The sequence below is a fragment of the Strongyloides ratti genome, scaffold srae_scaffold0000002, assembly GCF_001040885.1.
Source record: "Strongyloides ratti genome assembly S_ratti_ED321, scaffold srae_scaffold0000002".
Lineage (NCBI taxonomy): Eukaryota > Metazoa > Nematoda > Chromadorea > Rhabditida > Strongyloididae > Strongyloides > Strongyloides ratti.
In genome coordinates, this window is record NW_020171520.1 from 106,949 (window position 1) to 131,689 (window position 24,741).

General features: G+C 22.4%; 5 protein-coding genes across 5 annotated transcripts; 2 read left to right on the plus strand and 3 right to left on the minus strand.

Annotated features, from left to right (window-relative positions):
* Positions 1-97: 97 nt before the first annotated feature.
* On the minus strand, positions 98-1,994 carry SRAE_0000031000 (Actin-interacting protein 1; the record flags this gene model as incomplete). The annotated part of the gene is made up of 2 exons (XM_024646184.1): positions 98-1,798; positions 1,851-1,994. The coding sequence occupies 2 exons, from the start codon at positions 1,992-1,994 to the stop codon at positions 98-100; spliced, it is 1,845 nt and encodes a 614-aa protein (XP_024500392.1).
* Positions 1,995-4,008: 2,014 nt separating this feature from the next.
* On the minus strand, positions 4,009-6,240 carry SRAE_0000031100 (FI19405p1; the record flags this gene model as incomplete). The annotated part of the gene is made up of 2 exons (XM_024646186.1): positions 4,009-5,678; positions 5,718-6,240. 2 exons carry the CDS (start codon positions 6,238-6,240, stop codon positions 4,009-4,011), a joined length of 2,193 nt encoding a protein of 730 aa, XP_024500393.1.
* A 7,859-nt stretch (positions 6,241-14,099) lies between these two features.
* On the minus strand, positions 14,100-15,806 carry SRAE_0000031200 (UDP-glucuronosyl/UDP-glucosyltransferase family-containing protein; the record flags this gene model as incomplete). The annotated part of the gene is made up of 4 exons (XM_024646187.1): positions 14,100-14,340; positions 14,378-14,564; positions 14,615-15,328; positions 15,449-15,806. 4 exons carry the CDS (start codon positions 15,804-15,806, stop codon positions 14,100-14,102), a joined length of 1,500 nt encoding a protein of 499 aa, XP_024500394.1.
* Positions 15,807-16,451: 645 nt separating this feature from the next.
* On the plus strand, positions 16,452-18,402 carry SRAE_0000031300 (Elongation factor 1-beta; the record flags this gene model as incomplete). The annotated part of the gene is made up of 4 exons (XM_024646188.1): positions 16,452-16,542; positions 16,591-16,769; positions 16,824-17,789; positions 17,965-18,402. 4 exons carry the CDS (start codon positions 16,452-16,454, stop codon positions 18,400-18,402), a joined length of 1,674 nt encoding a protein of 557 aa, XP_024500395.1.
* Positions 18,403-18,734: 332 nt separating this feature from the next.
* Positions 18,735-19,531, plus strand: SRAE_0000031400 (Elongation factor 1-beta; the record flags this gene model as incomplete). Its single annotated transcript, XM_024646189.1, has 2 exons — positions 18,735-18,953; positions 19,103-19,531. The coding sequence occupies 2 exons, from the start codon at positions 18,735-18,737 to the stop codon at positions 19,529-19,531; spliced, it is 648 nt and encodes a 215-aa protein (XP_024500396.1).
* Positions 19,532-24,741: the final 5,210 nt, after the last annotated feature.

Below are 24,741 nucleotides of genomic sequence, written 5' to 3' on the forward strand. Positions count from 1 at the left end.
TATATGTTTTGTGAACTTTTTATTTAGCATCAAAAAATTACTAAAAAAATATATTATTTTAAAGCTATGATTTAACAATCATTTAGAACATAGGATATTAAGTAGGATTAATTTTCCATTGTTTGACATTTGAATCTTGTCCAATAGATAAAAACGTATCGTTAGAAATCCAAGCAATGGCATTAATTGATGCCATAGCATGAGCACATTTGATAACAAGTGGATGTTCTCCACTTTTTTCCATATCCCAAACCATTATATTGGTATCTAAGCTACCAGTAGCAATAAATCTGTTATTTGGGGACCAGCCAGCACAGTTTACTCGAGCTGAATGGAATGTCCATTCTTTTTCAGATGCTGATTTAAAAGTTTCAACATCATATGGAACAATTTTACGGGCTGCGTCTGTGACAGCAAGATATTTACCATCATGGCTAAAGGTAACAGAAGTAATGCAACCAGAATGTGTAAGAGTTGTTTTGCATACAATATCATTATCAGTTAATCCAAAAATTCTGACTTTAGAATCTTGGAAACCAATTGCAACAATCTTATTGTCAGGAGAAAGAGAAATACATGTTGCTTCTGATCCAATATCGTGTGATATTGTTTGTTTTTTATCAACAAATACATAAACAGATTTATGTCCAGCAACAACAACTAATTTTCCATCTTTGGAAGATGCTACACCTCTAGGTTGTGATGAAAGTTTAATTTTAGTAGGAGAACTTTCTTCAATTGAACCAAAACAATCATCAGTAAAAGCAAGGAAATCATCCCATCCAACTGATACTAAAGTTCCACTTTCAGAAACAAATAATCCAGAAACTTGTGATTTATGAACATCTTGAGATACACGTTCAGATTCTCCTGTTCCAACATCCCATCTAGTAATATTTCCTTCAAAATCAGCTGTAAAAGCATATTTTTTATCTTGAGATAAAGCAAGAGCTGTTAATGGTTTGTTGTGTCCTTTCAATGTTTTTGTAACAGATCCTAATTCAGGATCAATATAATGAAGGAAACCAGCTAAAGAAACTGATATTATGCAAGTTTTCATCCAAACTACAGCTAATTGTTGGTAATCTACAACATTTGGAAAACTAACAGTTTTTTCAAGTTTTCTTTCTGTCACATTCCAAATTTTAACAGTTTTATCTCCAGAAGCAGATACAAGTTTGGAACCATCAAGTGACCAACAAATACTAAAGACACCACCACCATGCGCTGCTTCTTTTGTTAAATTTGTATCTATTAATTCTCCAACTTTATTACCATCAGTACCTTCATAAATAACAATTTTTCCATCAGAACTACAACTAGCAAACAAAGTTCCATCTTTATTATATCTAACACATTGAGCAAAGTTAGTATGTTCTCTAAAAAGTGTTTTAAATTTAAATGGAGGTCCTTCAAACATTGCAACAGTATTATCTTCAGATGTTGAAACTAAACGATAAGGACGAGTTGGCTTAAAATCAATACTAGTCATTGCTCTTGATTGTCCAGAAAGATTTCCATTACTTGTACCAGTATCAAATAAAAAAACATGTCCAAATCTTTCTCTTCCTTCTCCAACTACAGCAACTCTTTTACTATCATCATTCCATGCTATATCTCTTATTGGTCCACCAATTATAGCATATTCTGCTTTCAAAATATGAGTTAATTGAGTTGTATCCCAAATTCTTACTTTTCCAGTTTGATCACCAGAAGCTATATAATATCCAGAATTAGCATATTTGGCTGCAGTAGTTAATGTTGAATGTTCTGTATAAATATCACAATCAGATATATTCTAAAGAAAGTAAAAAAAAAAACTATATATAAAAATTAATTAAAATGTATACCTCAACTTCACGAATAAATACAGAATTTCCATTACAATAGATAAATTTTGTCCCATCAGGAGAAGAGGAAAGAGACAAGGGAAGCCCTCTAATAGTACGTGGTAATGAAGCAAAAACTTTTACTTTAGAATATTCCTCAGACATGTCTAAAAAAATAAATAATTTTAATAAAAATTAAAAAAAGATTTGAAAACAATAATATGAATACTGGTTTATCTTGGTAAATTTTATTGAAAATGCTGATCGAATACCCTTTCTTGTTTACTTCATAAAGATATAATACTCCAAAAGACACATTAAAGAGATTAATGACTCACAATGCCGTGATCAAGAGTGAAGAAGGGGGTGAAGATCTGCTTTAGTATAAACAATAAAGAAAAATAATATGCTTAGAAATTTATTTGCTAAATTTAACTTTATAATAAGAACATTTCTTTATCAATACACATTATAGATCACTAAACTAATGTTTAAATGTGACGAACAAAATTTTATTTATAATATTATCAGTAATATTTTTTTTTTAATTTAAAAACATATTTTTTCCTCAAAATAATATGAGTTATTGACAAAAAATAATTTATATTGATGATAAAATGTAATTTATGTAAAAAACATTTTTAAAAAAAATTTCAAAAATGACTTTTTATTGAAATGATTTATTCTGATAAATTAATGCTTTTACAGCATAGTAACAAAACTGACAATAAATATACACAATTGTTTAAAAAGAGGGTACATATTCATTGTTCCCCTTTAAATATCAGAAATGATAAGGGTTTTCTTTGAACTACCCTTCTCTTCTATACTTTTCCCTTATGTTGTGTAACTCCTGTCTGGAACTAGCTTTACAAAATATCCTTTGATTATCCTGCAGATTCTTCTTGAAACACCTTTGCTATTCCAACATTTTTTCACAATGATTTTCCTTCTAGTAAAGAAATTTTCATTAATTTTATTTATTGAAGATATAAAATTATCTTTATTATATCTTTTCGTTTTTGAAGTTTCTTTTAAGTTTATTTTTGAAAAATCATTATAATATTAATATTCAGATTCTTTGTTTCCATGATAAGAAAAAAATATTTAGATAAACTAAATGGTAAATTTATGTGAAATTTTTATTTTTATATGCCAATATATTTTTAATGTACTATGTATTTATTTTATCTTTTATCCTTTTAATATAATATCTTTTTTAACAATATTCAATGATAAATTACTTTATATTTTTTATAATCTATATATTTACTTTTTTCATATGTGACAAATTTACTTATTGAAAAAAAAATTCACTAACTAATTTTGAATTATTTCACTTGTTTTAAAATATTTGAGAAGAAAAAAAAAGTAATAATAACAATAGTTATTTTTAATATCATTTATCATAAACATATTTTTATTAAAAAATGTAAATTCAAACAGAAAAGATCAGAGTATAACTTTTACCATGAAATTAAAATAAAAAAACTTTAAATTAACAAAGAAGTTGTAAAAATTTATTTATTTATTTTAAACATTAATACATTATATAATTTATTAAAAATATAAAAAGTTAAAACTTTATTATTTTAAAAAATTAATTAAACTATTAAAAATAATATCTGTTTTTTTGTTTGTCCACATAAATTCTTTTTTCCTTACTGTCAAAAATTGATAATTTAATGTAAAAATAAGATTTTCATTCTCTAAATAACAATAATTTTTAAGAACAAAATTTATTATTGACAACTATTGTGAAGTTTTTAATTGAATTGCAAACAATTTGAATATAAAAATAATTATAAAAAAGAAGACATATTTATTCAATAGTTTTTTGTTTATTAAATCAAAATTTAATTTAATCTATATTTGTTCAATGTTAAATTTCTTTAAACATAAGTAAGTTGATTAGTTTATAAAATTTTAACTTTTTTTTTATGTATCAAAAATTTATTTAATATATTTTTATAAAAAAAAACGTTATCAGTATTTTAACCGTATAGTTTATTTAATAAATATATTGGTTATACTCTATATGCTAACTTTTATTGGGTAACCAAATATTGAAAGAAAAAAAAACTTCATTTTTTTAAAATTTATTATTTTAAGTACAAAAAAGAGATTAGGATAAAGCTTAAATTTAGAGTATTCACACTTTTTTAAAATTAAATTAATTTCACATTGAATATGTCGAAGCAATATTAGCAGCGGATAATAAATCATGTGTAGTTGCTTGAGGAAGTTTGGGTTGGTTAAAAAGAGAAAAATTATTAAAATTTCCAGCAAGCAAATCATTCATTGTTTGTTGATTCAATATATTAAAAATGTTGCTAAAAGATTGAGAATATTGTAATGTTGAGGCATTATTTAAGGCAGGATTACCAATATAAGAATTACTGAATTCAGATAAATTATTTAATGTACCCTGTCCTAATGAAGAACTGTTGTGTGAATTACTTATAATTGAATTGTTCAGGGCGCTGCTATCTAATGTTGAGTCATTTTGAGATGTTGTGTTCATTGAAATATCCATAGAATTCACCGTTTGATTAGCATCATCTTTTTTTGATTTACGGAATCTAGATTGTATTTTATCTTTCCTTAAATGCGGTGGTCGTTCAGTCTTGTGTAGACGATAATATAAACCACAAGCGTTACACACTAAATTTCCAACAAGATCTCTTCTCCAGGCTGTTGTACTGTTTGTTCCACAATTATGACAAATAGTTTGCCCATCATTTTCCGTCATGCTGCCTTCAGGCACAATATTTGAACAATCTGCCAATGGATCAAATTCTGTTTTTACACCGTTTTGTATATTATCACCGTTTTCGGAGTCTTCTGTTTTAACCTTTATTTTAGGTGAACGTTTTTTCCTAATTTTTTTCATTGGTTTTCCTCCTTCTATTAATTGAGCAAAAGATTGAAGAGCATTTTCATTGTTTGAAAAATGTGGAGAATTAATCATTAGTGGTAACCAACTTTTATTTTCTCCTGAAGAAGCAAGACCAGCTATACTTGACATCAAATTAACACTATTTGATTCATTTTCTAGAATAGATGTTGAAGATGTCATTTCTTTTTTCATTTGCTTCTGGGGTTTCTCAACTTCCATGAGTTGACTAAATGTTTCACCAATATTTTCACTTTTAATATCATTTTGTAAAGTTAAACTTGGTGGAATCAAACTTTTGTTATCTTCATTATTCTTCATTGTTGATGCAATAGTAGACATAAAATCCAATTTTTCAGGTACATTACATTGTTTATTGACATTACACGAATCCTGTGCCACTTTAATATTAGATGTCTGTGCAGCGGCTAATTCCTTCATAATATTTATCACTGAATCAGCTTTATTTACATCTATATTTTGTAATTTTGATGTTAAAGAAAAGTTGCCAGCATTTGCAGTACTACTTGACAAAGCAGCTAGTGAGGAAATAAGGTCAAGACCACCAGTGTTACCTATTGATTCATTAACCATTTTTGATTTATTTTCAAATTCAGATAAAGCACTGTTACTTTTTGATTTTCTTTTCCTCGGATTTTTATTTAAACCATTATTGATCTTTGAAGATTCAACAGAGTGTGACGATGAAACCGATGCAGTTGTAAGTGCAGGAGAGGCACTGGATCGATTTGATGTAGAAGCAGAGTGTGGAATTCGATCATGAGATATACATTTTCCAGATTTAATATGTTCTTGCAATTGATTTAATATATTATTGACTTTTTTATACCGGGATTCACCTTTATCAGCTAATTTAATTAATACTTCTTCAAGCATATCACACTTTTGTTTTAATTCTACAACAATTGGTGCACACGAACAATTACAATTAACTGAAAAATTTGATTTTATTTCTTCAACCTGCGACGTACCAACATCTGCAGATTCATGTGATAATGTTGATTCTACCGATGAAGGAGGAACATCCATAGATACTGGAGTTATTGCAGAAGTATCTTCATCAATTTTCTCATTACCCTTATTAGTTTTTAATATACTATCATTTAACGTTGGTTCGATTAATAAATATTTATCAGAATTAGTAGGTGATTCATTATCAGTTTTAGAAGGATTGCTATCAGAATCATTGACCATATCAATATCACTGATACATTTGTCCTCCGGCGACATAATATCCACAATTTTATTTTTAGTAGAATTATCCATTATAACATTTAGGCAATTAGAAGAATTTTCTAAATTAGAATTATCCATTATGACATTTAGACAATTAGAAGAATTTTCTAAATTAGAATTATCATAGGAAATTAAATTTAAATTATTAATTTGTTGTGTAGGAACATCAGTAGACATAGTAGATAATAACTGTAAATCTTGTCCAGTTGGAAGATCTTTCATGGCAAATTGTTGATTAGAGAGATCTGAAAGAATCATTATATTACTAAAACTCTAAATACAGATAAAATTTTACTGAGAATGATTAAAATTTAATGTATTGGATAATATTATATAGAGTACTGATCAAACAAAGCGCCACGCCCATAAATCTGTAAAATAACATTAAGTTTGACAAATTATATAACACTATGTATAAATCAAGTTTGATTATAGCGGGAAAGTCTTATCTTAAATGTTAATGCTTGTCCATTAAATATTTAATTTGGCAAATTAATCTATACCTCAAAGTTATGAAAGGATTTTTAAAAATGCCAAAAGATAATATTAATTATAAAAAAGTACTGAGATAATCAGTAATAAATATCTGTATGCAGATAATATGTTTTATGTATATTAAAATAACTTTTTATAGAAAGAAAGTTTTTTTTTATGGATAATAAAATGTATGAGGCGTTGCAGATAATGTTAACAGTACACAGCATTACATTGGCAGCTGACTAACTTATTAACATAGTTAATAATCAACTATTACTACTGACAATACAACATTGCCATGGAATGCTAACAATGAATTAGTGATTGAGGTTTACTGTCAAGATATTCCATATAAGTTGAGAAAGATATCTATATCTATGATATGTAGAAGAGGCGCCAACCACATGCTGTTAAATCATTTGAGAATGTAGATTTATAAAATGCTTTGGTCATCTTAAGTTAATAATTTATTTCTTTTACTATGACTTTATATAGAATAATATATTTAAAAAAAAAATGCCGTAATCATATACGTATATATATATATATGACAAGGAAGTAATGTTAATAAATTAAAATTATTATGAAAGATAATTGTTTACTTAAAAGGTATTTACTTTAGGTGTATATCAAAGATATTCTAAATTAAATATAACTTTTTTACTTATTTTTGAATCATAAACAATTATTTTATAAACAGATACTTTTTCCTGTTTTTAAAAGATTAAATATAAAACTAAAGTCAAAACTAATATATAATTAGAAAAGTACTATTACGATAATATTAATTTTTATCTGAATCACTATATACTTATTAAGATTATATATATTATATATATAAAAAAAGATAGTAATACAAATGTTAATTTAAATAATACATTCATACGATAAATGAAAAGATTAAAAAAAAAACCAATTCAAACAATCCATTTTTGACAAGATTTCTAAATCACATTATTATCTCTTTAAAAGTAACATATGGCAATGTCGGTATGTTTGATATCAAATTATTCAACTCATCATACTTTTTAATAAACATACAGTATCAATCAACAATATTTCTAAACCAAAATCTAATTAAAATATTATCCAAATCTTTATCTATTGTAACTAAAGAAAGTAATTTTTTAACAAAAATATAAAAATAAATTGGCAATATTTTTGACAAAAATAAAAATATAGAATAACTTTGCTTCCCGCGCAAAATTGTATAAAACTATTAAAAATTAATACCAAAGATTATTAATGGTCGTTAATAAAGAAAAAAAAAATAATTAAGAGTTAGAATATGTTAGTATAAGATGAATTAAAAATATACTAAAATCAAAAATGAGAGGATGATTTTTAATAAAAGTTATGTTAAGAGGCTGGGTTTTGTGAACGGCATTTGACAAAATTACTATTTTAAGTTTTTTTATTTTATTTTTTTTCTTATGTGGTGAGAATGACTCGTGAATGAAGCGCCATATAATATCAGTAATGATTGTGACGTAATTTGACATACATTTAAGGATATTGAGGTTGAATTTAGCGGGATGGTTATCATAATCTATAATAAATAATTCTGTAGTTGCCAAAAATGGCACAAGATGGTAAAAAAATGTAGTAAAAACAGTTAAAGTTAATGAGATTTTTTTTTACAAAAAAATGATACCAAAAAAAAAATTAGATAATAAAAAGTGTAATTTGTTGGTAAGATAATGTATCATAGAAATGTAAGTACTGTCATAAATTTATCATTTTTTTTTTTTTGCCGCCGCTTTCTTTATCATTTATTTTCTCAACGATTAATTATGAATTTAATGCATTTATAATCGGTTTTTTTTATGGTAAATTAACTCTTAACATGTAGTTAAAATACCACACTACCACAAATATAAGATTAAAATTGAAATCATTTTAATTACAAGACAATATCAGTTTTTTTAACAAAAAAAGAAATTTTTTTTTACATAATATTATAATAAGGATAAACGCACTAGACAATAAAATAAAAAAAAAAAGTTAAATGATAAGATGTGGTAATATATAATTAAACTAAATCTTAGAAACGATAGACCAAAATGATATCTTTTTATACGTAACTTTTGTATTATGTTATGGAGTATTCTTAATTAATTCTTATACATTTACAATAATAGTACTTTAACATTATAATATTTAGAGTTGATAACATAATAATGTGAATTTTTTTTTTTATTTAATGTGGGACATTTTGAAAGAAAATGTGAATAATTATTTGAATTGTTAATTTTGTACTATAATAGTGTTACCATTAGATGGCGCTTTCATTATCCTCAAATCAAAAGATATTTTATAAATATTTATTTAATTAATATAACAAAAAAAAAAAAAAACTGGCAATAAAATATTTGTCGATATAGAGGCTAAAAATTTAGAAATATTAATATAAAAAATTTTCTAAAATATATAAAGATAGGGTAAATGATAATATATTGTAATTTAATAGTTGTTAACAAAAGAATTCACTAGATTATAGAGTTAGATATGATAACCATCGTTTGAGTTTAATGCACATATTGTCGTTCTAAATGTTCTCATTTAGAATCACTTAAACATGTTATCGTTATCAGTTGATCAATTAAGGATAATGTATATATATATATATATTAAAAATCTGATTTTAAATTATAAATAAAATATTATAAATCCTATCACGGATGTTTATTAAATTTGTTAAATTTTATGGTTCATCAACTTTTGATGCACTATTTCAGTTATAAGGAACTATAAAAGAAAACATATAAATATACTGTTTGAATGATTGTGTTAATAGATATAAAATGCCAGATTTTTTGAAACATCTGGTATTTTACCATGATGGTTTAATATAAAGTAATAGATTGATGAAATTCAAAGGAACTTGAATGATAATATAATAAATACAAAAGTATTTTAAATAAATAACGTTATAAAATGGTACTCTTTTTTTTTTTTGTAACTCATAATGCCATCAAGTCATTTTATCTATTTTAATTAAAAATTTGAGACAACTCATTATTCCTCAATTTTTGAATAACCCGCGAAAAGTTTAAAGGTTTCAAAGAATATAATAATAATGAAAAAAAAAAAAAGTAGCCTTGAGATTTGAAGAAACATAATTAAAGAAACTGTATCATCATAAAGATAAATTTCTTTTAAATGGTAGTGTGATAGCAGCTGCTATCTATAAAGATGTTAATTATGTTGATCAGAGCTTGTTTTATAAGACAATGAATGTTAAGAAAATTTGTCTTTTTCTTATTTATAATTGAGGGACGTTAGGCTCGCATACATAGCCACGACATTTATATAGGAAATTTGACAATATGACACTTTTTTTTTGAATTTACTATCACAAAAGTATATATTAAAAATATAAAGTATTGTCTTTTAGAGGTAGTGTTGAAAAATATTATTGTGAGTGACAAGAAATATAAATAAATTAGAGTGACCTCGAAAAATGGTATTAATGTATATTAAAAAGTACATTTAAAATTTATTTCTAAGGATATATATAATTGTTTTTAAGTTAAATATTAACAATATACTATATAAAACTATATCAAATAAAAAATCATATAATTATGTAAAGAATTCCTATAAATGGTGATAAAAAAAAATTGTAATCAAGAATGTTGTCATAGTGTATATCACCATTTTTGAAAGATAATTGTAACAAATGTTACAATTGAATGGTGGTGATAAAATAAATAGAAGAGTAAAAGGCATAACAATATATATAAGAACTTTTTAATAGAATATTTATTGTATTATAAATTTTTATAATATTATAATAGATAACAATATATAATGAAAAATATAAAAAAAAAAATATAAAGTCATTATTTATCCCTCCAATAAAATAATATTATTTTGAATTAATTACTTAATAAAATAGAAAATTTATATTGTATGATTTAAATAGTTGATAATATTTAAATGATCATCTATATATAAAAATAATTATATAAAATTTAACTTAAAGAAAAGATGATCTATATTTTATATATATACAAAATATATAATAAAAATTAAGTAAGATTTTATAAGTAAAATATCTAAACAGTTACATAAAAATAGTATTACTCAAAAATATGAAGATGAATAAATTAAGATAAACTTTCTTTTTTTTATATCAATCATACAAATACTTTTTTTGATTCATTATCAACAACATTTTAAATGATTCTTCACACACTATACAATTTCTGGTGATTCATATAAACATTTTGTTGTCAATGTATTTCTTTTGTAGTATTGTGTAAATTTAAATTGATTGTAAATGAATCAACCTTATCTAATTAGAATTTTTTTTTAAAAAAAAGTTTTGTCATTTATTGGCAATTGTTTGAAAATTATACATAGATATATTTTTTGATACTTATATATAAGTGCAAATAAATATATCTTCTTTTTTTTTAAATTACAGTAAATGTGAGAGGTAGAAGATAAAAAAAAAAGATGTACAATTAAATTATATATATATATATTTATTTATTTCTTATTTGAGAAATTTTCTTTTTACATAGTAAATCAAGAGTTAAATCAAAAAAAAAGATACTAAAAAGTATATCAGATTTACTTATATAAATAATCACTGTAAAATAATACAATCGTATTAACTAGTACATTAAAATTTTAAAAAAGAATTTAGTTATCATTATATAAAATTAATGGACATCACTATTAAATTAAAATAAGATGTACATATTTTAATTCATACGTCTAAAATTTTGTACATATTAACAGTGAATATAGCTACTATATTTATATATAAATTTATATCCAGAAATATATATATATATTTTTTTTTAATGATGAGTAAAAAGCACTTCGTATCAGTAATCAATCATATATTACATTAACTTAAAACATTTATATATATTAAAGTAAAAAGCAATAATAATATATAGTAACAAAATCACATTTTTTACTCAAAAAAAAAAACTACTTCTAAAATCATTTGCGCATTTATAATAGATAAAAAAAAAATTAAAAGAAGTAGTAATGTATTTCATATCATATCCGATTTTGTTAGATATTTGAAGATTAAAAAAGAACGCAACGTTTTTGACATATAATAAGAAATATATAATAATGATAGCAATCATCAACCTCATTTTTATTTTAAAAATGTTATAAATATATACCATTTTAAGAAATGCCGCCAGGCGGGAGTATTTAAAGTTATTTAAAAATGAAAAATATACAAATTAGGTGGATAGATGATATAAAATTTTAAAATGTTATATAAATTTTGACAAAATGTAATGATATGGATTTGGTGATTTAAACAAATGTGAATAATGTTATTTAAGGAGATAAAAGAGCCAATCAAACACAATGACAGTTTTTGTTCTGGATGATATAATGTTAAAGATAAGAGGAATGTGTATAAAAATTATAAAATCCATTCATTCAAAATAAAAATTTTTTCAAAGAAAATCAGATAAAGTTTTATAGTAATCAAAATTAGTAGAGGATATAAAGAAATAAGTGATGAAGTAAAATAACATAATAACCTAAACTAATATTATGTTGTGCCCTAATATCAATTATCTTATAATTCTCTTTCATGTTTTAGTGTCATGATATAAAAGATGTATTAAATAAATAAGATGAAATATTTTTAAAAATGTTGTTGAATTATTAAGATTCGTTGAATGATTAAGTGAGGTCAATATTCAAAGTGATAAAAGAGGTTGAGAGATAGGAAATGATATAATTGTTAAGAAAATTTTACCCCTGCGCAAATACAATAACTTGTACACATCATTACTATCACCTCACTACCGAGTGGTATTAGGTTATCATTTCTTTATCTGTCTTATTTCTATCAAAAAATCAAGCTGGTCGTTATGGTTAGTTTAAATGAAATAAAGTTGTCCTGTGAAATATACTCAATTCGTGATAAACTATGGAAGTTTCATAAAAAAAAAAATATCAAACTGAGTTTAAATTGTGTTAAAAGAGTTAAGAAAAATTTATATAATAGAAAAGTTTTATCATTATAATTTGAGGTCAGTGAATTGTTTAGTGGTTATTAGTTTTATATATAATGTTAAAGAAAAAGATCCAATACACAAGAGAGTGCTAATCACTTTGAATAATAATTCAAGGTGATTCATTTATCTATCATCTTACCATAATCAGTTAACTCATATAATAATTGATATTAAATTATCTTTAAATTTTAACTTACATTACCATGAATAAATTTACAGGGTTGTTAGAATTTATTAGGAATAAAATAAATTTTAATAACTTAATAAAGTTTTATTTATTTTATAAATTAATAAATATCTAGATAAAATTTATATTTTATAATAAAAAAAAATATATATATTAATCTTAGAAGATATATTTAAAAAAAAAAAAGATTTTCAAATACAGTAATGATTGTTATCATTAATTGTCAAAAAAAAAAAAAAAAAAAAAATAAAAGACACAAAAAGTCGAAATATAAAATATTTAATACTAATTGATGAATGACTGAAATTTATACCATGTAATAAATTTTATTCATTTTTTTATATATGTATATATATATATTTATATATGAAAGAACTATAAAGTCCAGGTTTGAATGGTATTAATTACTATGTACTTATCAATGAAATATATTAAATGATAACTCAAAGAATCATCATGGCAAATGTACTGTAAAATAAATGATATATATATATATATAAAAATGTAAGATATAATTTAAAAAAGATAAAATATAACACTTGTTAAATATAAAACTTACAAAAAGTATGTTATCAAAAGAGCAATCACTTGAAATACTTGAATATATCAAATATAGTGTTAAGTATTGTATATTAATGACAACGCAAAAATTTTCAAAGGAATGGTAAATACCAATTTATAATTAGTTTTCCTTAACTAAAGTAACAAACGATGAATTGATAATTTTTTTATTCACAAAAGTAGGTAAGAAAAATATGTTGTAAAGAATAAAAGAAGTGATATTGATATAGAAAAATTGATAAATTGTATATATCAATATGAATTATATTTTAGAATTACATTTATTTCCTTGCATGACATTATAATCATATTATCCATTTTTCAAGGGCAAAAATCGAAATTGAGATTGTAATTAAAAAAGAGAAATGGCAGAAAAAAAAAAGTATAATAATTATTTAAAATTATATGAAACCTGGTGCCATAATTATTGTTGATTAATGAGATAAATATTATAAAGTTATATTAGTATACAAAGTTAAAAAAAGAAAAAAAAAACATTATAAATATTATTATAGAAGGTCGAGTAAAAAAATATATGAAAGTTATTGTTGTGTAAATAAATATTATTATAAAAATATAAGTTATATAAATATATATTGCATGATAAAATACACAGCTAGAAGAAATTCTTAATATTTTATAAATGATAAGTGTCATATATGAGAGAAAATTTTAAAGTATTACATTTGATTCTTTGTTTTTAACTAGTTTCCTTCTCTATTCACCTTGATTATCATTCTAATAATCCTTTATTCTTTATAAAGTCCTTGTTTGTATCATCAAAATTTTGAAAGATTCAGCAAAAATACTGTTTAAATAATCAATCTATTAAAGTATGGATAACATATTGTTATACTTTTTAAAATATAATTTTAATTAAAATCCTAGTTTTTATAACATATAATTGTTATAATAATACAAAATGTTAAATATATTAATACATCTTGAAGCATATACATTTCAATTGTACTTTTCATTTTCATATCAAAATATTTTTGATCTAATTTTGAATGTAATTTTTTACCATGTCTTCTACTCCATTGAATCCAAAATACTTGTTCATCTTTTAAAAATAATTTATGAAATTCAACCATACTTCCAATTTTATTTGATCTTTCCCGAAAACTAAAAATAATTTATTAATAATATAAAATAATTTCACCTATTAAGATTATCTTCAAAAATTTGTAGTAGTTTTTTAAGTTCACCATTCCATACCTGACGAATCGTTATCAATTTACAGACATTTAGATCAACAAGTCTTTGTAAATTAGAACTCTGATCACCTTGAAGTGGAATTCCTACTATAGGTATTTTAAAATATACCAATTCATTAATAGTATTAATTCCTATAGTATAAAATTAATAATTAGAAAATACTTTTTTTTTTATAACTTACCACCATGACAAATAACATATTTTAAATTTCTATGATTAAATAGTAATGTTAATGGAATCCATTTAACTATTTTAACATTTGATGGTATTTTTATATTTGTTAATGAAGTTATTTCATGATGATTGGTATTTGATTGCCATATAACAATATATTTACAATTTTTAAATGTATTTAAAAATATTTTAAGTAAATGAATTGGCATATTTTTAACATTTGAAATACTTCCAAATGTTACTAGTATAAATTTATTATTATCTAAATCATTCCATAAGACATCACCTGTCACATTTAAATTTTTTAATTTTTCTATTTCATTTATATAATCATATTTATCTTTATTATGATTACCGCCAAAATATTTTATCCTATTATTAATTGGTCTTATTGGTTCAATAATCATTTCACTTCTACTTACATAAAATAAATGTTTTGCCTCAATTTCAAATAAATTACAATTAAAATCAAATAACATTGATAAACTTTGAAGTGTCCTGGTAAAAATAATTACTAGATTAAATATAAAATTCATGTTTCTTTCTAAAAATGACATTTTTTTTCCTGAAAATAATGTACCAGTCTTTGGTACAGAGGAAGGCATTGCAGGTATATTAAGTGATGAAATATATCCATCAGACAGGGGCCAATTAGAAAATTGTATTGTTGGTGTATTCATTTTTGAAAATAGTGATGTAAGACATTCTTGTAACAAATGATCTACAACAATTAAATCAAATTTATTACTTAATTCTAATAGATCATTATATTGTTTAGAATTTTTTAATTCTATACAATATTTTCGATTATTTTTTAAAATTTCAAAAAAATATAGAGCACCTCTTAAGTCCCACGGCCTTGTCAAATCAAAAGGAATATTCATTTCCCAAAATAATGAGATACCACTTGATATTATTGCCTGATTTTGGACTGTTGTCCTATTAAATATTAATGGTATCCAATTTTTTGGAAATGGTTTTTTATTTATAGAAAAATCATAAATTAATAATTGAAACCAATAAACTGATTCATTATTATTAATATTTTCTCCAAATTGTCTCATCATAACATCATGACTATAACAACCACTTGAAGGTAAAAGTAGTACTGAAAGTGAATCTTTTTTTAAAATAATACTTACTATATTTGTAATAGTTAACAGAAGTAAAATAATTATACACCCAAAATAGTGTTTCATTGTCAAAATAAAAATATTTTTGTTAACTATTCTTTAAATTGTTAAAGTTTATAAAATTAAAAAAAAAAAAAATTAGTAAGAAAGTTTTATGTGAATAAACAACTGCAATTTGAAGGTTATTTTAATTTATCAAATATAATTTTTTATTACTAATTTAAACATTATACAATAGGTAAATAAATATGTTAAATTTTTAAATGTAAAAAAAGTTGTTTGACTACATTAAAACTTATTTAAGAATGCTTGTAAAAAATTTTAATATTTAACTAAACTGGTTCATTTTAAAAAGTAAATAATTTTTATAGAATTTTTAAATATATTTCTTTGATTATATATCCATAAAAATAAAAAACATTTGATTATTTATTGTAAAAAATGTTTGTTTTTTTTTAAATAGTTATTAAAAATTTATGTTATGTAAATGTTTATTAAAACTATATTTTTTCAAGTTTTTTTTTTCTAAATTTTTAAATATTTTAATAAAAGTAATCTCCAATTAAATGATATATTCTTATAAAAAGTATTTAAAAATAGCCTTCTAAAAAGAAGTACCTTTTATTCCAAACATTATTTCTTAATGGGAAAGTTTGAAAAAATTTCATTATATTGTTGGAATTCCTATAATTACCTTTTTTGTGATTAAGTATGTCTGTTGAAGCTTTATTATCCGAAGTAACACCATTTTTTCCACTTAAAGATGGTAGCAAACATCCCAAAGAGGAACTTTCAATCTTCGGTTAGTCATATTTATTTTTTAATTCGCCTTATCAATTTTTTTTTTTAGGAAAGATAAAAGAAGCTGTCATTGATGCTAGAAATACAATTTCTGAGGTTCTTCACCTTACACATTCAGATGAAACAATTGAAAGTCTTACCAAAAGTAATGAAAAATTAGTTAAGGAAGTTGCTGCTTTACGAGAAGCTGTTTTTTCTTTAACTACACAATCAGGAGTTTCAACTAGTGTAAGTTTTTTTAAAATAAATATTTCTTTACCATTTGAGATATTAAAAATTTAGAAAAAATTCAATCCTTCAGGACCATTTTTGATTATGGGAGACGGAAATATGTCTTTTAGTGTAGCTTTTTCTAAAATATACTCAAATACTCTTATTACTACTTCCGTCCTAGAATCAAAAAAAGATTTTTTAAAAAGATACCCTTCAGGTAGTCAAAATTATGCATACTTAAGTCATCTTAATCCACGGGTAAATGTAGTTTTTTCCTTAGATGCAACTAAACTTCCCACTTACATGTATGGGAAATATCAAAATATCATAATGAATTTCCCACATCATGGTGGTAAGAGTAATTTAAAAAAAAGCAAAACTTTATTAGGAAATATTTTCAAAAGTATTAGTAATGTATTACAAAAAGATCATGGATATTTTCACTTAACATTAGCTAAAAAACAATCAGGATTAAATTATGATGACATTTTAAATAATAAAGTATGGTCTGAAAAAGAACCTCAACATGAAAAAGATAGTTGGCAGGCTATATATATAGCTGCTGAAAATGGATTTAGACTAGCTTTAGCTTCACCATTTAATGTAGATGACTATTGTTATAATTCATCTGGATACAAAAATAGGGATCAAATGTTTCATAATGATGATCAATCTGTTACTTTAACATTTGAAATTTGCGATCAAACTACAGAATTAGAAATTTTTAATAAAATTGAGAGTACTAATAATAATAATTACAATTTATTTCATAACTTTCGTCCATATTTTATTCATGATATATCAATTTTATACTCAACAAATGATATACTTTTTTGGGAATCTAAATTATTATCAATAATTAAATATATATTATCAGGTCCCTTAATTAAGATAATTGAGCTTAAACATCTTAGAGGTAGTTGCCCTTATACAAACCGTCCAAATCGCGTATATCGCATCTATTGGCAAGGTGTTAAAATGCCATTAACAAAAGTGATATGTAACAAATTTCAAAACAAATTACGGGATAAGCTTGTAAAAGTCTTTGTTTATACTCAAATGCCGTTGACATTAAATTAATTATTTGCCTTATTGTTATGAAATGTTTATCGCTTTAGAAGAACCATATTATATAATAATAATAATTTTAATAATGATGCAATGTAATTATGTCATAAAGGATATAAAATATTTTTATAATTTTTTACAGTGTAATGTTGCCGCTTCCGTTGAAAAAAAAGAAGAAGCCGCTAAAGATGATGAAGATTTTGATCTTTTTGATTCTGATGAGGAGGAAGAAGATGAAGCTAAAAAAAAGATTACTGAAGAAAGATTGAAAGCTTATCATGCCAAAAAAGCTACAAAACCAGGACCAATAGCAAAATCTTCAATTATTCTTGACATCAAACCATGGGATGATACAACTGATCTTGTCAAAATGGAAGAATCCGTCAAGAGTATTGAAAAAGATGGACTTGTATGGGGTGGATGTAAACAAATTCCACTTGCATATGGAATCAAGAAACTTCAAATCATCTGTGTCATTGAAGATTTGAAGGTATCTGTTGATGATCTTATTGAACAAATTACAACAGATTTTGAGGAATACGTTCAATCAGTTGATATTGCTGCCTTTAACAAAATTTAATGTCGTTAGTGCCTTGCTTATATCTATGTGTTTGAAATCCATAAATTTTTAAACTCTTGTTTTTTGAAATTTTTTAAAACTTTTACAATAAAGATATTATTTGTTATTATAAAATCATATTATTTTGATTTTTTGTGTAAATAATTACATTAACTTTTAATTATTTTATCATCTTCTTTTGTTTTAATATTGATAAATATCAAAGTGTCCCATACCGACTTTCTGAAAAAGAATGACTTGTGTTGAAATTTAATTATTTTTTATAATTATTTTTATTTTAATTCACAGATATTTATTTACACATCATATAATAATATAGTTTTATTTTAGAAATGTCTATTGAAGCTCTTCTTTCCGAAGTTACTCCATTTTTCTACAACACCTTAGCTCTTAAAGCAGGAGTTGCAACTAATGTTGGAAAACCATGCAGTTCTGGAAGTTCAACTGAAGAACTTAAAGCTGTTAAAGTTTCTCAAGATAAGTTAGCTGCTGGAATTGAAGAAATCAAATCTATGCTTCAAAAACTCTCAATGGGAAGTGCTGCTCCAAGTGTAAGTTTATACTATTTTTGATATCAAAATGTAAACAATAATTTTTATAACATGTTACTTATTTATTTTATTATAAAACTTTTGTTTTTTGTTAAAAAATATATTTTTAAAATTTTAAAGATAGTGTTTAATTTTCAAATTATTTTTAGACCTCAAAAGAACCTGTAAAAGAGGAAGCTGCTAAAGAAGATGAGGATTTTGATCTTTTTGATTCTGATGAAGATGAAGAAGATGAGGCTAAAAAAAAGATTACTGAAGAAAGATTGAAAGCTTATCATGCTAAAAAAGCTACAAAACCAGGACCAATTGCAAAATCTTCAATTATTCTTGACATCAAACCATGGGATGATACAACTGATCTTGTTAAAATGGAAGAATCCGTCAAAAGTATTGAAAAAGATGGACTTGTCTGGGGTGGATGTAAACAAATTCCACTTGCATATGGAATCAAGAAACTTCAAATCATCTGTGTCATCGAAGATTTGAAAGTATCTGTTGATGATCTTATTGAACAAATTACAACAGATTTTGAGGAATACGTTCAATCAGTTGATATTGCTGCCTTCAACAAAATCTAATTATAATTTTTGTTTGTTATAATATGAAATAAAAATTTTATACTTTTAATCACTAATTTATACTTTCTACCTAATTACCTTTTAATTTCTGTCTCAATTTACAGTAACCCTATTTTAACCCTGTTTGAGTAGCAATTATAAATGCTTAGTAATGACTAAATAAAAAGAAAATTATTATTTGTTTGAAAATGACATCTAAATTATGTCTTTAAGAATCATTCCGCCATTTTGACCCCCCAAGTAACCTCTATAATCATTTAGTTATGTGGTAATATCTCCAACTGTGATATGTTTTTATTTTTCTTTTAAAAACTACCGACAGGTAGTGTGTGAAATTTCTAAGTAAAAAAAAAAAAAGAATTTTTAAATATATCTATTATTAAAAATATACAATTTTTTTTTTTTAAATTAACATCCCTTGTATTAAAATTTATTTTTATAAATTGGATACATTATTATAGGATTTATGTTAAAATGCAACTTGATAATCTCATAACAGATTCACTTCCTAAATCAGCTTATTAAAGAGATAATCTTTTACTAAGTTGTGTTTAATCTTAATATTATAAAAATGTCCAAGTTTGAACTATAAAAAGTATGATAATTTATAATCTCTTGCATGTTTTCAATCATTCATCAAATTGCGCGTGGATTTTGAGATTAATACAATGAGGCAACAAGTCAAGCTGTAGATAATGCAATAGACCATAAATAACTTATATTGTTCCATAATCAGTGATTACATAGAAGTTAAAATGATTAGTCTTCTTAAAAACATATGTTCAAGTATATGAATAATTTGATACAAGATCACAGTTTATAATATAATTGTTAATAGATAATTTATCTATTGATGTGTTATTAATTTTATATTACACATAATAAGTATTGAAGCATAAAAAAAATTTTTTTTTTTATAAAAATAAAACTTCTACATTAATGATAATTGGTTAAATATTATCTTATAAATTTAAATGTTTTACAAGTATTAAAATAACATTACACTATTTTAATATCTATATACATGATATTAAAATTGATAATCAAACAGTAAAAAGTCATAAAAGTTATTTATCTTCCCATTCCATTACATATTCTTTTATTGTAAGAAAATAATTGTGACTTAAGTTTTTATTATACTTTTAACCGACACCATACTATTAAAATTATTATATTGATTTAGACATTAATAAAGTTTGCCATTATTTATTAGCAAATATGATATAGCAATAGAATAACTATACAATTGTCAATATAACTTTTTATTTAAAAATGTATTTTAAAAAGAACTTTAAAGTTATGTTAAAGTTTTTTATTAAATAACAATATAAGCATTTATTACAGTTTTATAATTGAATGATTATCATTTCATGCTCACTCGAAAAGCAAATATCAAGTACATTTCAAAATATAATCTTACAGTATTCTTTTGATTATTCATTACCATACTTATTCAAAAAATAAAAGAAAATATTATTGATAAAAAAAAATAAATAATTATTGCAATTGATTGTTATTAAAAAGTTTAATATATTAATGAAAATTTTTTATCAAAAGTATAAAATTATAATATTTATAATAGTATATTAATATAATTAATGTTTAAATAAACATAAAAAAAAAGTACTTAATTTCTTTAATATAATAATATATATATATTCTTTATTGATAATAAAATGTGTTGTTTTTTTTTTCCTATAAATTTATTCATATAACTAGAATAATAATTTTTATTATATTATATTATTTTGTTTTATTATTAAAATCCCTTATAAATTAATAAGTGAGGAAGTAATATATCACTTTGTTTCTCATGATTATTATTTGCTTTGCAATTATTACTTGTTACAACTTTTGACACTTTCTTTATTGACCTTTATTATTTTAGTTAAACCACCATACAAAGTTATTTCTCATGATATATATCTTCTCACGATATATTGTATACCAGTAACAAAAATAAAAATGATTTATTTTTAGAAACTTTTTTTTTTAACAATTATTGTATCATAATATAATTGAAAAATTTACAAAAAAAAAAAAAAAAGAACTGATATATGGAAAGTATCCCTTCAGGCAATTAATATTATAAAAAGGTCTTTCTAAATATAAAAAAAAAAATTTTTTTTTGATGAAGATAGATATAAAAATGAAAAATAATATAATGTGTTAAAAAATTAAATGTTTTTAAAAAAAAAATAATTATATACAGGTGTAAACAATATTATTATTGAATAGAATTTAATTTTTTTTATATAGAAAATATCTGTTTTTTTTTTATTATAAGATTATTGTTACGTGACAAATATAATTTTATGATCTATTGTTTCTAATACCTATATTATTCTATCAAATTAAATATTTTCTATCTATTATTAATATAAATAATTTTATTTTGTATTATGTATAAAAATTATTATTTAAATATATTAATTAACATATGTATTTATTATATATCACAATAATTATTTATATAATTATAAATCATAAACACAAATTAATTGAAAATTATTTTAACAATTAAAAATTTTTAAAAACTTTATAACAATCAAACATATTAATATATATTTTATCTTCATCATTAATTGTATCATCTTTTTTTTTATAAAGAAAATGCCGAAAAAAGAAGTCTTAAAAATGTATATATATTTTATCAAAGAAAACATAATACAGTACTTATGAAAAGGCAATGCAGGGCAATTATCAATATACAAACATACAATTGTTGCCTTAGTCAATTATTCTTATTGTTATAAATGAATACGATTTCCATGTGTTAAATATGTTTGAAACACAAAATATATGGTTTTATAGAAAATTGAGAAGAAAAGATTATAAAAAAAATATAACAAAATTGGCTAGTAACATATGGATAATGTAAATTAGACAATGATTAATTTATAATTAACTTTATAACACATTTTTAAAGCTTAAAATATTTTCTTTCTTTCCTTTTTTTTATATTTTTTCTTACATAATATATAAATATATAATTTTTTTTTATAAAAACAATTTATTTTTTTTTTCTTAAATATTAAATAATATGATTTGTAATGTATAACCAAATTACCATTTATTAATAACTATTGTTTATTTCAATCAAAACTACCTATGGAATATATTATTAACATGATAGTGTACATATATATATATATATATAATGAAACACTAATTATTAAATATATCATCATAAAGTCTTATTATTAAATAATACTAATAATTTTATTTATTATTCAAATATTTGAAAACAATAGCAAACAAATGAATGGTGCATTGTAATGATATATACTATTTTCTTGTATAAAGACAAAAATTTTTAATTACTTTGATTTTATAAATAATTACTATATATATATATATATATATATATATAAATATATTAGTTACATTAACAAAATATTCTTTTTCTTTATATTAATGCATGTATATTTAAAATATTATATTAAATTCTATTGAAAAAAGTTTATTCAATAATATATATATATATATATGGAAAAAGATAAAATTTTATTAAAATAATATTAAATAATAATAATAATATTTTAAAAAAAAAAAAATGGTCCCCCTTCAAATTTAATATAAAAAAGATTTGTTTTTATAGACATTGTATCTTTTGGAACTAAAAATTTATTATTGTCAATAGAACATTCATCTTTGATAAATCTTTTCTTTTAATAGAACAGCTTCTTTAATCAACTTCTCACAATATATATATATATATATTTTATTTTTATATTATTATTTGTTTGACAATCTCAAACTTATAGTTGATAATCCTTTACGATATCACCTTTTTAAACATTATTGTGATGAGGTAAAATGAATTAAATATAAATGAATAATAGTATATAAGAAATCCCCTACTTATCACTTACCTTAACTACTATTAAATTATATGTATATAAAGTTAAAGAAATAATGGTAATGTATAAAAATTTTTGTAAATTGAGCCTTCATCGAATAAATATATATATATGATATATACATATGTATGTAGTATAGTGATATGTTTATTTCCATTACTTTAATATCACAACTTTAAGTATACAGTATAAATATTTGCTTACAAGTTGTTCGAACCTTCTTTTAGATGTCAAAAGGTTATATATACAAGTTGGTAAGATTGAAGTTATAGGTAGATAAATAAATTGAGCATACAAAAACTTAACAAGTCTTGAGATGGTAGATGATCACAGGTAAATGATAAAAGGTACAAACGGCTATATAAAAAGTATTTATAAAATAATAAATAAATGTTGAGAGGTGACAACTTGCTGATACATTTTTATAATTTTACTACATAAACCTTATTTATAAATACTGATTCGTGTTGTTCTTAAAGATTATTTACACAAGATATGTCATATTTTCACTTTATATTATTTTTAATAAAGAAGAACTGTAATATGAAACTTAAGTTAAATATATATTATATAATATAATAGAAATAACATTAATATTATATTGATACATGTCTTTTAAATAATCTTTCTTTTCTTTTTCTTATTTTTTTTTTAAATAAAAAAAATTTTTTTTTTAATTTTAAAAAATTTAAAAATCCCTCATATATATTAAATAAAATTTTTAAAGGTTATAAATATATAAAGATCAATATTATAAAAATAATATAAGGAATCATAATTACAAATTAATTCACCTCACTTCTTTTTTAAAATTAAATGTCCTTTATAAATAATATTATTAAGTATAATTTTTAATTACTTAACTCATCTTAACTATCATGTACCCTTATTCTCATAACTTTCTGGATGACATATTAATAATTTCTATTCATAAACTTTACCTCTAAATAAAATAGTCTTCTTATAGCACTTTTCACATGCAATTTCATTTGAATATTGTACAAAAAGGTACATATCGTGCATTCAAAATTTCATACACATTTACAACGACACAGCTAATACAATGAGACATATTTTGTGTACAAAAATAATACCTTTTTCCAGATATATATATACATATATCATTTATTATTAAATAAACAAATTTTTTCACAATAAAAAGTACTTTATATAAATCACTATATTAAATATAATCAAAAATAAAATAAAAAAATTTTTTTTTCATAATAAAATTCTTTAAAAATTTTAAGAAATAAAAAAAGTAGTATGATAGAATATAAATAATTTAATTAAAAAAAAAAAAACTTTAATATAAATTTACTCATAAAAATATTGTATATTATTACT